This window comes from Atheta coriaria, unplaced genomic scaffold (genome assembly GCF_025399875.1).
Source record: "Atheta coriaria isolate IRGN ID8LTWV9N9 unplaced genomic scaffold, Caltech_Dcor_3.1 hic_scaffold_8_pilon, whole genome shotgun sequence".
In the NCBI taxonomy this organism is placed as follows: Eukaryota; Metazoa; Arthropoda; class Insecta; order Coleoptera; family Staphylinidae; genus Dalotia; species Dalotia coriaria.
This window is the reverse complement of record NW_027045450.1, coordinates 4,014,041-4,028,462: the sequence shown is the minus strand read 5'-3', so window position 1 is coordinate 4,028,462 and position 14,422 is coordinate 4,014,041. Positions and strand designations below refer to the sequence as shown.

General features: G+C 37.4%; 4 protein-coding genes across 8 annotated transcripts; 1 reads left to right on the top strand and 3 right to left on the bottom strand.

Moving 5' to 3' along the window:
• Positions 1-64: 64 nt before the first annotated feature.
• Positions 65-3,297, bottom strand: LOC135797211 (transmembrane protein 205). Of its 3 annotated transcripts, none has more exons than XR_010549496.1 (4): positions 1,456-2,106; positions 1,047-1,392; positions 514-974; positions 65-423 (listed from the first exon to the last, which is right to left on the bottom strand). XR_010549496.1 is itself a non-coding variant. In XM_065309445.1 (4 exons), the coding sequence occupies exons 2-4, from the start codon at positions 1,653-1,655 to the stop codon at positions 687-689; spliced, it is 834 nt and encodes a 277-aa protein (XP_065165517.1). In that variant the 5' UTR covers positions 1,656-1,814; positions 3,185-3,297; the 3' UTR covers positions 457-686. The 3 variants fall into 3 exon arrangements, 2 of the variants coding, with proteins under 2 accessions (XP_065165517.1, XP_065165516.1); XM_065309445.1 differs by lacking the exon at positions 65-423 and adding an exon at positions 3,185-3,297 and having other exon boundaries at positions 457-974; positions 1,456-1,814; XM_065309444.1 differs by lacking the exon at positions 65-423 and having other exon boundaries at positions 457-974.
• Positions 3,298-5,852: 2,555 nt separating this feature from the next.
• Positions 5,853-6,934, bottom strand: LOC135797723 (tax1-binding protein 3 homolog). The gene is made up of 3 exons (XM_065310218.1): positions 6,585-6,934; positions 6,411-6,524; positions 5,853-6,339 (listed from the first exon to the last, which is right to left on the bottom strand). Exons 1-3 carry the CDS (start codon positions 6,636-6,638, stop codon positions 6,151-6,153), a joined length of 357 nt encoding a protein of 118 aa, XP_065166290.1. The 5' UTR covers positions 6,639-6,934; the 3' UTR covers positions 5,853-6,150.
• Positions 6,935-7,481: 547 nt separating this feature from the next.
• On the top strand, positions 7,482-12,119 carry Oseg4 (intraflagellar transport protein Oseg4). Its single transcript, XM_065310214.1, has 13 exons — positions 7,482-7,682; positions 7,739-8,293; positions 8,349-8,511; positions 8,572-8,711; positions 8,767-8,985; positions 9,038-9,299; positions 9,363-9,633; positions 9,855-10,475; positions 10,541-10,880; positions 10,962-11,271; positions 11,383-11,627; positions 11,682-11,806; positions 11,883-12,119. Exons 1-13 carry the CDS (start codon positions 7,659-7,661, stop codon positions 12,052-12,054), a joined length of 3,447 nt encoding a protein of 1,148 aa, XP_065166286.1. The 5' UTR covers positions 7,482-7,658; the 3' UTR covers positions 12,055-12,119.
• On the bottom strand, positions 11,838-14,361 carry LOC135797722 (hook microtubule tethering protein). Of its 3 annotated transcripts, XR_010549618.1 has the most exons (3): positions 14,209-14,361; positions 12,128-14,107; positions 11,838-11,946 (listed from the first exon to the last, which is right to left on the bottom strand). XR_010549618.1 is itself a non-coding variant. In XM_065310217.1 (2 exons), the coding sequence occupies exon 2, from the start codon at positions 14,080-14,082 to the stop codon at positions 12,187-12,189; it is 1,896 nt and encodes a 631-aa protein (XP_065166289.1). In that variant the 5' UTR covers positions 14,083-14,107; positions 14,162-14,361; the 3' UTR covers positions 12,065-12,186. The 3 variants fall into 3 exon arrangements, 2 of the variants coding, with proteins under 2 accessions (XP_065166289.1, XP_065166288.1); XM_065310217.1 differs by lacking the exon at positions 11,838-11,946 and having other exon boundaries at positions 12,065-14,107; positions 14,162-14,361; XM_065310216.1 differs by lacking the exon at positions 11,838-11,946 and having other exon boundaries at positions 12,065-14,107.
• Positions 14,362-14,422: the final 61 nt, after the last annotated feature.

Genomic DNA, 14,422 nt, shown 5'->3' with positions numbered 1-14,422 from the left:
GTGAAAAGGAATATCCGAACTGATCCAGATAGCCACTTGTATCTTGATTCAATATTACATCATCAAATGTCAATTCAGTTTATTCCTAGATATCTTTCCCACTCAATACAATATTTTTATTTGAATATATGATATCATCGATATTAAATACTTTTAAGTAATTTAATTATTTCTTCAACTTCTTCAATATTGATTTTATGTCAAGTTTTAGTCATTTTACTTCCGCGATTTTAAATACTCATGGCTATCATAAATATACAACAGCATCAATATTTTATGTGTAGTTGAATGGCTTTTAGAGTGCAGTTATTGCGACTGACAAATGTCTCCACCTTTAGTCCGCTCGAGTACTCTTGGGATATTACAGAAGGAAGCAATAATACCAAGCCATCAAAGCGTATTATAACCAGTGCGCGGTGTTGTCTTAAAACGAAAGAAGTAATAAAATGCGATCTATTACCAAGCAAATGACATTTAATTTGCGGAAAGAGGTTTTCAATAATGGTTATTTACCTGGAATTGCAGCGGAAGTAATATAAATAGCACTTCCGGCTTCCAAAAATAAAAGTCTATTTTATAATAAATAGACTCATGATAAAATTAATTTCATTTGCCTAATACAAATTAATAATCACTATAAATTATAATACCACACTTCAATTGATGTAACTATCGTAATTGAGCGTTCATAGCATACATATTGAATGACATAAATAATACAAGTGAAATACAGTACAACCCATGGTGATGATATTGCCGATGGCAATTGACATATGAACTTTTCTAAACATGTGATGAATCTTGGTGTAATGGGGGCAATTCCGCAGCGCGCCAACATCTGCGGCTCCGACTTCCATCCCCACGCCGGCCTCCTTTTCGATCTTGTTCTTGATAAAGATTAACCTTAGCAGGGGCGGCGTTAAATACAGACGTATTACGAGGTTTATGATGAACGACACAGCCAAAGCGATCATCTGCGAAATACACGAACGCGTCACTTATTAATACAAAATTATTCCGATCCTCGCTTCAACTCCGAAACTCACTTGATACAATTTGCAGCCGTGCAGTTCCTGGGCGCTCTGCGTGAAGATGACGAGGATGATGAACGTCAGCGCGCTATTGAGAGCGAAATATTTCGGAAACAGTACGCGCTGAACGTCGCCGAAGTGATGTCTCGGGAGATTGAAGTACAACGCCAGTCCCGAGACGAAAGTCATCCAGAATTGGCTGCCCAGATACATGCAGAAGGAACCGAAGTACGCGAACCGAACGATTCGACTCGCAGCTGCTACTGGTGCTTCTTCACGCCGTGGATGCCACAGGCATGCGACCGTCGCCACGGCAACGATCATTATTACATGAGCGGGTTGAGTTGTTCCGAAGAGCACTCTGAATAAAAATTTAATTAATCAGAATCGGCTTCGGTCTTCGATCCGCGCAAATGCAACTTACTTGTACGCGCTGCTGCGCTGGAAATCTTTGAATCGTTCGTCGATGTAATTGAAGCACGACTTAGTGTAGTCCGTCGACACGGACAGAACGTCTTTGAATTTTTCATCACTATCGACGCCGGAAGTTTGAAAGTTTTTAAAGCCCCTTGATTGATACTTGGATAGCTTTTTTAAGTCACTGGATTTATTCGGTACGCACATCTCGGTAATTAAATAAATCGCACTATCAGTCTTGATGTTGGTGAGGTCGGGTGCTCTTTCCAAGAGTTCCAAAGTGTTACTACGTGATCCCCGTGGGGGTGACTTTCTTTTGTAGTGATGCCGGCGGCACGTTGTCCCTCCCCACTTTCGAGTAGACGACTTAAACGAGTGCAAACGCATTGAATTACAGTGTGTCGCTGACGGGCGAAACGCTTTTGTGTTTTTATAGCCGATGTGAGTCGATGTTTATACAACACTGTGGCGGTTGGCATGGCCTGGCATGATTGATAGTTATTCTAGACTTACAGACAGACACTCGGGAACGTTCGATTGGGTTTGATCGCTGTGTACAGAATCAGATTTAGATGTCAATCCTTTCAATATGTACTCGAAGTAAATTAGTTTTTCGAAATTGATTCGGCTCTGTTAATCCCTCGATTAACGGTCGAAAAAAAAAAGCATATCATGTGCATTAATGCACACACTGCTTGTTTTTTTTTATTATTGCATTACGAGTGTCGTATTGTTTCGTTAAGCACGTACTCAGTTGGCGCGGGCCCAGTTAATGTGCGTAATTTGATATAGTAGTGACGTTAAATGCGAATTTTAAACGCTTACGAATGAGTCATCATTGTCACAATAAGCTTTTCTTGCACCATTCTCGAGGCACACGTGCCGGTCTGCACGTCCACCTCGTCGACGGCCTTCGAGAAGAAAAGAGAAGATAAAGTGATCATCAGCGTACAATAAAAGGACCAATTAATCTATTTAATGAACCTCAACTCTTCAGTTCTTTTTTTTTTTGAGAGAGAACAGAGTAAGACTTATTTCGTGTTGGCAATGGGTTAATTTTTAATTTTTTGTGTACTTGAAGAACGGAAATCAAATCGTCATGCTCATCTTCCTTTCTCTAGCGCCTTAAATCCATTATCCGAGGGCGAGGGCATCCCTAGCGAAATGCCCGAGTCGAAATTAGAAATTGAGTTGAGACTACTCAACCGAGCAACCCTTTTTTGTTTGATTTGCCCTTTGGATGTAATTTTAGCAAAGGTTGGATGATGACCTGTTTTATGCTGATTATTTGGATCAATTATTTATGTGTTGACAGTGTTGCACACAACATTTCCAATTTCTACCTGATTAATAATAGAAAAAGCTAATATATTAAAAATTTAGCCCACATTTTCAATTATCGGTACACTCAAAAACCAAAATATGTATATTCGCATTTAAAAACTGATTTTAATCACTTATCGAAAATATTTATATGGAATACTATTCATGGTTTGATTTGTTTATTACAATTATTTACATTGGCGTTTTTAATGAAAATATTTGATAATCGGGCAGATATATTTATTTATCAAAAAACCAAATTTTATTTTCGTTTTTATTTTTAATTAAACTCACTTAAAATGAAAATAAATTCAAAATTAAATTCGTTTCGCTAGAAATGAAATGAAATAAAAATGGAAGCACCTCGAATGCGCGTATGCATATTGCTCAATAAGTTATTTACACTTTCTTACCTGTTACCTTGAATATTCGTAGAATTTTCGTTTGTGATTGCACAAACTTACGGTACTTCTAGTCGCAGCACGTAGGAAGAATTCTTCCAGAATTTCGGGGAATTGGAGACACATCTGCGGAACACAAGTTGTTAATTTGATTTTATTAGTGATGAATAAAAATATAAGCGAATAAATAAGATAAGATAAGCTAAGGTTTTTTACGTTTTGCTTTAATAATATCCTCTTCACCATCCACACAGATTGAGAGATTTTTTATCAAAGTACTGAGAACCAATAAGTTTGCTTTGGTGAAAAAGTTTGATTTTTTGTCAATCAAAAAGTAAATATAAAATAATATAAAATGTAATCCATCATATTGACTGAACAGGTATAGAATTTCGTTCCCGTTAGTTTACTTTTGCATAAAAGTGACCACCAGGGTCGTTTGAGCGAGGCACATGCACGAACACGACCTAGACAATAATAACAACATGATAACGATATGCAACCTCGGTGCCAATCGATTATATTGAAATAAATCGGTTTTATATTATTGAATGTTACTCATAGTATCCTATATCACGCTATTATAGTATTTTTAAATTATATAATGTCGTCTTACACTGGACTTTGAAATTAAGAAAGTGGATAATGATTAGATTTTAAATTAACTGCGTTTTTCTGATTATACTTTTTATCGAATTAGGAAAAAAATTATGATTAGCAAACTGCTTCAATCTATCATACGTATTAATCGTGATATAGATAATTTTATAAAAATAGCAACAGAATCAAAGTTCTTGGAAAGTTTTACAAATTATTTTGTCTAACATGTTATTCATTTTCATTTACATTTTCAGTGCCAATTTCTACTGCAGATTTAAAAAAAAACTTTATGTTTTATAATTCTGCAATGGTTTTGACTTCAACTATTTTTGACTTCAACTACACGATAAAGTTAAATTAATTTGCTTCAGAATACTCCATGCATTTTCCTGTATTGGTGGGACCGCAAAAAATCGTATGTCATAAATCACACTGAAAAATGACTTTCATTTAATGATCTTTATTAACAGTATTTCCCAACAGCACGTCCTGTGTGACCATTCTGCAAATGAATATCACAACGGCTCGCTAACGAATTTAAATACTGTAAGAATAATGGATTTTTACGAATGTGACATTTTGGTGGAACCTTTAGTCACGAATATGATTTCTTCTTCTCGTGCTTGAAACGCGAAACTTGGCAACAAAGTCTACGCATGACAATTGTTAAAAATTAATCTAAAACGCGTTTATTCAAATAAAAACAAAATTTGACTAAAATAATCAAAAAAATTGCGCCCATTGCGCTTCCGGGTTTCGATTAATTGATGTTGATGTTTTCGGCAACGTTTCTATGATACATATAGGTATATATATGTTAATTGACCCATGAGCACAAAGTAGAGCAATTTACATGCAAAATTGGTTCACCCTTTCTGCGCCACATCTTTAGTGGCGGCTTTATAATCACTCAGAATACCTAATTCCGAATAAAGTATTCACTTTGATCCTGCCAAATCAGCTATAAACGTGTAAAACGTATAAAGAGAAAATTAGAAAATTACAAATTTTGCCGCGGCGCTGCAAATTGAAATCTGATGGGAAAAAACGTTTCCGCGTTGGCGGAATTGGTCCAAAAACAAAACACCAGCAGCGATCGGCCCAGGCCGATATAAGCTACGTCGCGTGTCGAAAAGTTCTGCTTTCCAAAGACGCTGTTGATTTAAAAAATGAGTTCGTGACCCATGGTATTTGCTTGTAATAAGATTTTCTTCATCGTGTGTTATTACACAACATATAATATTAATATTTAATTTTATTAAAATTAAGCTGTATGCAATAAACTCAATTGAAAATTATTCAATCAAAATTTATGCAATAAAACAACTAATATCATGGTAATTTGCGATAATAAATTTGATTAGAAAAACATAAAATCTTATAGGTCACACTAGTTTGTCCTTTTGACACATATAAACAATTTTACTAACTTAATTATTGATTTATGTTACTATGTTACGATTTTATTCGTTTGTTTGTCGTATTATCCATTCTTATCTTCATCGCAAACTATAAACTCAAAACAATATTGCAGCAAATACGTGATTTACTTCAGATCACGCTTCAGCTGATTCCAGCACGTGTAATTTTCGTAAAAAAACAATTTTTTAAATATTTTCTATTGCAAATACAAATAAATATAACTATTAAAAGAAAGAATGCATTTCGTGACACTAAATATTAATATAATCACACACAATCGAACAAAACATGTCAAACATTTAAAAATTTAGCCCAACACGATTTATTAAATCCAAAAATGGAATTTCACGCGGTATAGGCTTTGAACATGGTTTTAATTAAATCATATAATCAAAATATGACGTGCAAAATAAAAGCACTCTCAATTTTGATTAAATTAATAAAAATTTACGGAAAAGAATACATATACATACATAAAGTGGTTGTTTTATCAAATACTAAAGCCTAAAATCAACATTATTCACAGATTTTCGTAGAGCACCAAGTCAAATGCTATTTTAGGTCACTTAATTTTGATGTATTAAAATAATATTAGTTTTAGAAGCAGATTTTACTTGACAAAGTCCTACAATCCCAAAACTAGATTAAATTACATTCGTTGATGTAATTATATTTATTATAAGCACATTTACAATGGAACAATATATTAAACTTATGAAAAAATAAACAATATATGCAAAAAAATGCAATCACATCAGTGATATCATCTATATATCTAAAAAACGTAAGTTACACCGTCAAACAATTTGCTTCACACAATTTTCCACGATAAATCCTCAATTTGAAACCTATAACATTGAGCTACGAATTTTGTAAAGTGGACATATCAATATATGGTAACTTGCTGATAATACTGTAATTGGGAATGAATAGTACACAAATCTGATGAGTTTCAATTATGTTGATGTGACTCCTTTGCGAGCAACAAGCAGATTTAGTACAGGATGTTTCTTTATATAACTAACAGCCTTTTTATGAGTTACCATTGTGAAATCATAGCCATTGCACTGTAGGATTTTATCATGCACTCGCAGACCACTTCTTGATGCTGGACTTGACTCATGAACTTCAGTCACATAAATACCCTGAAACAATTCAATCAAGAAATATGTTTAACATGATTGAATTAAAGTTATAAATATAATATTTATTTTACATTGTCTGTATATCCTTGGGGACTTTTATGATAATCTTGATCAATGCCTCCACCAATTTTAAACCCACATCTATGATTATCCCCTTCGATTTCCTTGTGCAATGTGATTGGAATCTGTAAGAAACAAAAGTGAATGATTTATTCTGTATTTTCTGTGTATGATTGAATACTCACGCTTAAACACTCCATCGCCGTGCCGGCCTGGTGTTGAAATGCCATTTTAGCCATGATTGCTGATTATTTGGTGTCTTTTCGTTGTAAGTTAAACAGCAGATGAACGCTTGAAGTATCTACCGTGAAGTGATGACTGTAGATACGGGCGAGATGATTCAATGTAAAGAATAGGAATGAGTGTATCCGAATCCACTATTGTATTGTTTACAGCTATGACGCTACGCTACAGCTATCGAAGTGTGTTGTTGGTGAAGCGGGCGAAGTGTACACGCTAGCGTCGTTCCTAGTCACTCACATTTTCTTCAGATTAGTCAGCTGTATTTACCGGCCGACTCCCACTGAACTGCACTGTCAACGGGATTTAAAAACGGTTTTAATTAACGCTTCATGGACTATAATAAAAGATAATAATATTTTATTAAAGATTATATTGTTTTAAAGTTAATTTTCTTTTAAAAACTTGTATTTTTCTGTTTGTAATTTCGATACAACAATGAGTTAGAAGTATTTATCAATGTTGGCGCCCTCTGTGGATCATTCAAACAACTTAAATTATTGATTGTTTCTTTCCTAAAGTTGCTTATGATTATTTAAGTAGGTAAATAAGTTCTGTAGTAAGTTGTTGGCTAATTTTATGGGTAAATAGTCCTAGTACTTACTTAATTGAATAAAACTATTCTCAAAATTAAATTAATGCAATAAATACTTTAAATACTTTAAACTGTTAAAATTGTTTATGAAAAACACAATTATACTATTTATTAATATTTTCTATACTTCAAAACAAACAAATTAATTAATTATTTAACCATCCAAATATATCTCCATAAATTTCCAACACTCTGTAGGCATATATCAAACCCTAGCTTTTTAAAACCGGTTTCTTCACGCTTGATGATCCTCCAATTCAACAAATAACACCGGCAAAAGCTCTACACCTGTATCATTCCCTACAGGTATACAAACGTCAAAAAAACGTTGCCATGCCAACGATTGCGCCGCAAACATAACAATATATTGATATTTATTGATAATCGCAGATCCTGTACGAACGAAATAATCAAACCTGCTAAAATGTTTATCTATTTAAGTAAAAAGGTAACTACATCAAATTTAAACACGACAATCACCAACTAATTATCTATTGTTTCCAGATTGCTATACCTAACAACACAAAATTATACAGCATCGCATGGAATAGAGAAGATGGATACATCGCGGTCGGTGGCGAAGATGGCTTACTAAAGGTGTTGAAATTGGACGCGGGTACAGATGCCGAAGGTGGAAGTAAAACCAGAGGTCTAGCAGCAGCTAGCAACCTCTCAATGAATCAAACCCTTGAAGGGCATGCGGATAGTATCAAAGTAATCACATGGAATGAAACCCACAAGAAACTCACCACGTCTGATCAGAATGGCGTCATCATCGTGTGGATGCTGTACAAAGGTGCCTGGTATGAAGAGATGATCAACAATCGGAAGAAGTCAACAGTGGTTGGCATGGCATGGAGCTATGACGGTTTGAGAATTTGTATTATTTATGAAGACGGAGCGGTTATAGTTGGTTCCGTGGATGGGAACCGTATTTGGGGAAAGGAATTAAAAGGAGTTCAACTTGCCGGAGTGCAATGGTCACCAGATGCAAAACTTTTGTTGTTTTGCTTACAAAATGGCCAAGTGCATTTGTATGATAACCAGGGTAATTTTGTTGTAAGTATTAAAAGTAAATTAATCTACAAAACATTAAAAAACAAACAAATTTTAGATGCGTTTAGAGATACAAACACAAGAACCAAACATGAGTGTATCCATTGTTGGTTTGGATTGGTACAATGGAAGAAATGGTTACATGCACGCCTTGTGTCCATGTTTAGCAATTTGTTACGAAAACGGACGAATGCAACTGATGAGCAGCGAAACAGATCCAAGTATATAAAATCAATCACACCTAACCTAACTCAATGACTATCGAGTATTATTTGTTGTAGATCCGGTGATTGTAGATACACTAATGTCAGCAGTCTACTGCAGTTGGAATCACAATGGCACCTTGTTAGCAGTTGCTGGAAGACAGCTGGATAATGACAAGGAATCGAATGTCGTGCAGTTCTATAGCCCCTTCGGGGATGTAATTCCAATCGAATCAATATAGTAAAATATAACGCTAACAATCTACCTTGCAGCATCTCCGGACATTAAAAGTGCCTGGTTACTCGATATCCTGTTGTGTCTGGGAGGGTGGTTCTTTGCGTGTTGCTCTCGCAATTGATTCCTACGTCTACTTCGCCAATATCCGCCCGGACTACAAGTGGTGTTATTTCAAGAAGACAATTGTCTACACGTCTTGCCGTCCGCAGAAAGCCGGAGTGTGTGTTTCCTTCTGGGATACAACAAACAATCAAGTAAGTACTAGAATTAAATTTGTATTACAAATAATAATATAAATTATATCAGTGCCAGACGAAATACGTTCCTGTTTTACTGGGGATTGCGGCGTTTGGTGATCACTGCGTGTTGGTAACCAAAAATGATCAGGACGATGCAATGGGCCAATACGGATTATTGTTGTTTAATACATTAGGCACATTAATCGATGGTAACTACGTTGATATCGAGCCGCTCTTCGTGACGATCAATTCCACCCATGTGATCGCTGCCGATAAGAATAATTTCATAGTTTGGCAGTACAAAACACCCAAGACCTACGGGATTCTAAGTATGCAAGCGCCATGTTGTGGTAATTAATTGAAATAAATCATGTTTTTTTTTCCTGGTGCAGAAAATCGAATGAAATGCCGCATCTACCACGTCGACGATAATCCATCGGGAGCGGTGGAAGTAATTCACGATTTGGAACAAACTGCTGAAATAACTATTAGCACACATGCGACCACAGATCCAATTTGTGCGATTGCGGCGAGCGATCGTGCATTGATCATTGGCAGGGAGTCGGGATCGCTGCAGCATTACGCGTTGCCGCATTCGGCGCTCTGTAATCGTTATAAGCTTGCATCGCGGCCGCACAAAATTGCTATTAACTGCAATTCCACGTATGTATCACATTTTAATTTTATGTCGTGTGGGATGCAATTTTTGTTTGCCGGATGAAAATATTTTATGAAATCCGCACTCACTTTTCAATATCTATCAATATCAATATCAATATCCACTTTCAAAATAAGTGATTTTTGCGGTATACGACTTTATAAGTCGTGATTTATTGGGGTGTTTTGAAAGTTTAAAAACTAAAACTTGCGGTTTGGAATTCCAGGCGGTTGTCGATAATCGACGTGTCGGGAGTTATGACGGTAATGGACATTTCGGAAAACAGCTTGCGCATGAATCAGGGCGAATCGGGTAAACTGGAGCGCAAAGACGTGTGGGCGATGTGCTGGGCGAGTGACAATCCGCAATCGCTCGCCATCATGGAGAAAACCCGCATGTATGTCTTCAAAGGCAATAATCCCGAGGAGCCGATATCGAGCTCCGGCTACATTTGCAACTTCAACGATCTGGAAATCGAGGCGGTGCTGCTGGACGAAGTGATGGAGCAGCCGGAGAAACCCTCCAAAGACCACCTACTCAAATTGGAAGTGAAAAGTTTGCGGGACACGCGCATGTTGCTCGAAAAAGTTGGCATCGCCGAAACGGCGCAGTTCATTGAGGATAATCCGCATCCGCGACTATGGCGCCTGCTCGCCGAGGCTGCACTCAAGGAAGTCAACTTGCCCGTCGCCGAGGCGGCTTTCATACGGTCATTGGATTATCGCGGCATTTCGTTCGTCAAGAAGTTGCACGGCATTAGCAATGTGGCAATTAGGAAGGCCTATATTGCGACCTATTTCAAGCAATTCGACGAATCCGAAAAATTGTATATTGATTCGGACCGACGGTCAGCGCAAGCTTTTTATTTACTAACATTCACATTACTATCAATTTTCGTCTTCTGTATTATAGGGATTTGGCGTTGATTCTGCGTCAAACTTTGGGCGATTGGTTTCGGGTGATTCAAATAATGAAAAATGGAGTCTCCGCGCCAGATCTCGTCCTGGAAATGGCGTACAATTCCACAGCCGACTACTTTGCGCAGTTTAACAATTGGTCCGCCGCCGTGGAGTATTACGAGCTGGCAAAAAATCGCGGCGAGATGATCGAATGCTATTATCACCTGGAAGATTACGCTGCATTGGAGAACATGATTGAATCGTTGCCGGACGGCGATCCGTTGCTGCAAAATATCGCCGACATGTTTGCCGCGGATGCTGTATACTCAGTGGCTGTTAAAGCACTTATCAGGGCACGTATATCCGTCTAAAATCTTTTCTATTTCCTCTTAATCCTCACAACACATATTCTCAACGCTAACATCACTTTGCAGTTGGGAAACATCAAAGCCGCGGTAGACTTGTGCATTTTGCACAATAAATGGGACCAGGCAATCGAATTAGCCAAAGAATACGACCTGCCGCAGATAAGCGTGCTATTCAAAAAGTACACATCGCATCTGGTCGAGCGCAACATGCTCGCAAGCGCCGTGGAAATCAACGTGCAGGCGAAGCATTTCGCAAGCGCCGCAGAGCTGGCTTTCAAATTAGCGAGGCAGGAAGCTAAGCGCTCGCAACGAAATTTGATCAAAGTGAAGAAACTATTCGTGTATGCCGCTTTGCTTGCAGGCAATAACACATCTGGTGAGTATGTCACTTTAACGCAATTTAATATCAATGAGAAATAATTTCCCAAAGCGACTTTTAATAATAATAATAATAATAATCGTATGCATATATTTTCGATGCGTAAAGAAAGCAATCTACATTACATGGATAACGTCTGGAAGGGTGCTGAAGCATATCATTACTTCCTGCTGGCGCACGAACAGCTCTATTCGAACAAACTCCGCGATGCCATGAACACCGCCTTCAAACTACAAGAGTATGCCAGCTATCTAGACGAAATGGAAATTTACAAACTTTTGGCGTTAATTGCATGTCAGTATCAAGCGTTCGGTGTTTGTTCGACGGCATTCATTAAATTAAAATCGCTCGAGGTCAGTGGTACGAAATTCTGCGGGTACGTTTATCAAAATTTGTGCTATTTTTAGTTTACGGAAAACGAACTGGCGGAAATTAATAAACTTACCTACGAGATATTTCTGATTCACGAGCCGAACGACGACGATTTCAAGAAGAAACGATGCGGCACTTGTCACGAAAGTTTATACGAATGGTAATTGCATTCAAGTTGTACCTGAATTTATTGCGTTTTGCAGAAATACACAAGTCTGCGTGTTCTGTTTTTACAGGAGCACAGCATGTCCGACTTGCAACAGCACATTTCCGACGTGCGTCATTTCCGGGGAACCGTTGCTGGAAAAATCATCGAATCACTGGATTTGCAAAGTTTGTCACCATGTTGCACTCGAGCAATACATGAACTTTCGTAAGGTCTGTGCACTTTGCCATGCACACGTTTGAAAAGCGTTGATTATTAAAAATTATTTATTTCTAAAAAATAAATAGAAACAAAACAATGAATAAAATGTCTTACTTGTTATATCAAATCCATAAAATCAGTTAAAATATTGTTCAAATCTTTGTTCACACCAATTATTTTGATTTAAATGGCGTCACGGGTTTCCTGGGCGTGGGTTGCCTTTGTCTGGAAAGAAACGATTGTCCTTGGCCTGCACTTAACAGCGCCAGTTTCTCATCGACAGCATTTCTATGCAACTGGGAACTAAATCTATAAAAAGCTGCTGTCATCAACCGAATTTCTTCTTCTTTCATAGTTGGTTGATGACGCGTCGGGAGTGACTCAATACTACCGTTGCTTTTTCCATGAAGAGATATTGATATCTCTCGGGCTTTTTCAACGCTCCTCGCGTATTTTGCCTGCATAATATTTAATTCTTGTTCTTTACCCTGCAATACCTCCTGGAGTTGTACAATCTTTGCTTTGCAATCTTTGAGGCTGTCATCGCCACTTGCCATTCCACTTGCTCGGTCTTCCAGTCTGGTATTCTCTACCAGTGCTTCCAGTTCCAGAATGCGTAAGTTCTGAGTGCGGTTTTGTTCGGTGAGTTTCTTTAATCGTGCAGTGGCGTCTTCCAAGCGCATTTGTTGCGCTTCAGCGTCTTGATTCACCGCACGAAGTGATAAGTTTTCTTTTTCTAAAAACCGCAAGCGTTCTTTCATCTCAGTGGGAGCTAATTCTTGAGCCATCGCTGCTCCATCGCCGCCTTTATTTGTGTTCAAACGAAGTTCATCGTTTTCTTCACGTAGAGTAACACGTTCACGTTCCAAGCGTTCCTTTTCCGCCTGCATTGCTGCTAGTTTTGATTCAAGGTTTTTGTTCTGAAACAGGGCTTTATCCAGACGTTGTGTTTCTTCATCCAGTTTTAATTCTAATTCCGAAGCTTGTGTTTTGTATAAATCTGAGGAATTCTTCCAACTGTGGTGTTTCTTTAGTTCTTCTTCTAGCTTCAAGTTCTGTTGTAAATATTCGACATTTTTCTCCTCCAAAACTTTGAATTGTTTCTTAACATCGGCGTAATCTTCTAGCTTTTTCTTGTATGAAGCTAGTGCGGTTTCTAAATTTTTTACCTTTTCTGCAGATTCAGTCAGGGCGTCAACTTCATCTTTCAATCGAGCGTTGACTTCCGCAGCGTGTAATAATTCAGAGATTTTATCTTGCGCAGTTTGAAGATCCTTCTCTTGGTCTTTCAGCTTTGCACCTAAATCATCACGGACGACTTCCAATCGAAAAATCTCCTCCTTCAGATGGTCAATTTGTTTACGATTTTCTAACCCGCGTGGAAAATCATGTGTTTGCCGTTCTTTAATTTGCGTAGCTAAAATTTGATTCTCAGATAGTAGTGTTTGTTTTTCTTCCTGTAGGCTTTGAACTTTTGATTCTAAATTGTGACACTGCTGTGCTAGAATCTCCTTGGCTTCATTTGCCTGCTCCAATTCATGCATTATTTTCATTATTCTAGTTTCAGAATCAAGACTCAACAAACTAATGCCTGATTTACCAACACCCCCAGTCAATTCTTCAAGTTCTTGTATAGCTTGCATAATACACCTTTGCACTGACTCCTCCAGAGCCATTATTTGTGTAATATATTCTTGCTTTCTTTCACAATGTACTGCACAACCCAAGACTAACCTTAACAGCTTACCCAACTCTTTTAAATCCTGTGTCTCAGCAATTTTGTTCACATCAGGACAACCTATGTCCATGATTTGCAGATTGAGAGCATCATTATAAAACTCCATTATTGTGGATAAGATTTTCTTTAGATTGGAGTTTTTAATATAGGTATTTCCTATATCACTTTTAATTTTACCATCAAGTTTGTAAAAATTCGCAGGAGACATTTGTATCAATGCTTTTAGAATGGCAACACCATCGGATATTTCTGATATATTGCGTGTTCGTTCTGGTATGATTGCACGTAGCCACACGATTAAACTCTTGCTCACTTCTTCAGACGGCTCCATGTTTGCACTAGTTGATTTAATTGCACTGCAATGAAAGTAGTTATGTAGAAGAATGTAATTAAAATAGAGTACAACCAACCTTCTAAAAGATAATTCAGTTTTGTTATACTAAGGTACATGCCATACCTTATCCGGTCGATTAGATAAAATAGATTTGTTGATATCTAATAATATTATTGTTCAAGAGGTGATTCGCGTCAAGTCCCCCTGAATTACGTTTATTATGATGACTTGGTTGACGTTTGCTATGATGGGTTTTGGTGACAGATCTGTGCTAAAATTATAAAATTAATGTCGGAATATTGTTTCAGACAGCCGCGTGGTGGCGCCAATAGTATTT

Excerpts from the sequence above, each read along its gene's own strand:
- LOC135797722 (XM_065310217.1), bottom strand. The coding sequence starts at position 14,082 with ATGGAGCCGTCTGAAGAAGTGAGCAAGAGTTTAATCGTGTGGCTACGT.
- LOC135797211 (XM_065309444.1), bottom strand. The coding sequence starts at position 1,835 with ATGCGTTTGCACTCGTTTAAGTCGTCTACTCGAAAGTGGGGAGGGACA. Across the intron at positions 1,393-1,455 it reads CAGCGCAGCAGCGCGTACAA|AGTGCTCTTCGGAACAACTC; the intron begins GTAAGTTGCATT and ends ATTTTTATTCAG. Across the intron at positions 975-1,046 it reads ACGGCTGCAAATTGTATCAA|ATGATCGCTTTGGCTGTGTC; the intron begins GTGAGTTTCGGA and ends TGTATTTCGCAG.
- Oseg4 (XM_065310214.1), top strand. The coding sequence starts at position 7,659 with ATGTTTATCTATTTAAGTAAAAAG. Across the intron at positions 10,476-10,540 it reads TATATTGATTCGGACCGACG|GGATTTGGCGTTGATTCTGC; the intron begins GTCAGCGCAAGC and ends TCTGTATTATAG. Across the intron at positions 11,807-11,882 it reads CACGAAAGTTTATACGAATG|GAGCACAGCATGTCCGACTT; the intron begins GTAATTGCATTC and ends CTGTTTTTACAG.
- LOC135797723 (XM_065310218.1), bottom strand. The coding sequence starts at position 6,638 with ATGGCTAAAATGGCATTTCAACACCAGGCCGGCACGGCGATGGAGTGT. Across the intron at positions 6,525-6,584 it reads CGGCGATGGAGTGTTTAAGC|ATTCCAATCACATTGCACAA; the intron begins GTGAGTATTCAA and ends TGTTTCTTACAG. Across the intron at positions 6,340-6,410 it reads CCCAAGGATATACAGACAAT|GGTATTTATGTGACTGAAGT; the intron begins GTAAAATAAATA and ends GAATTGTTTCAG.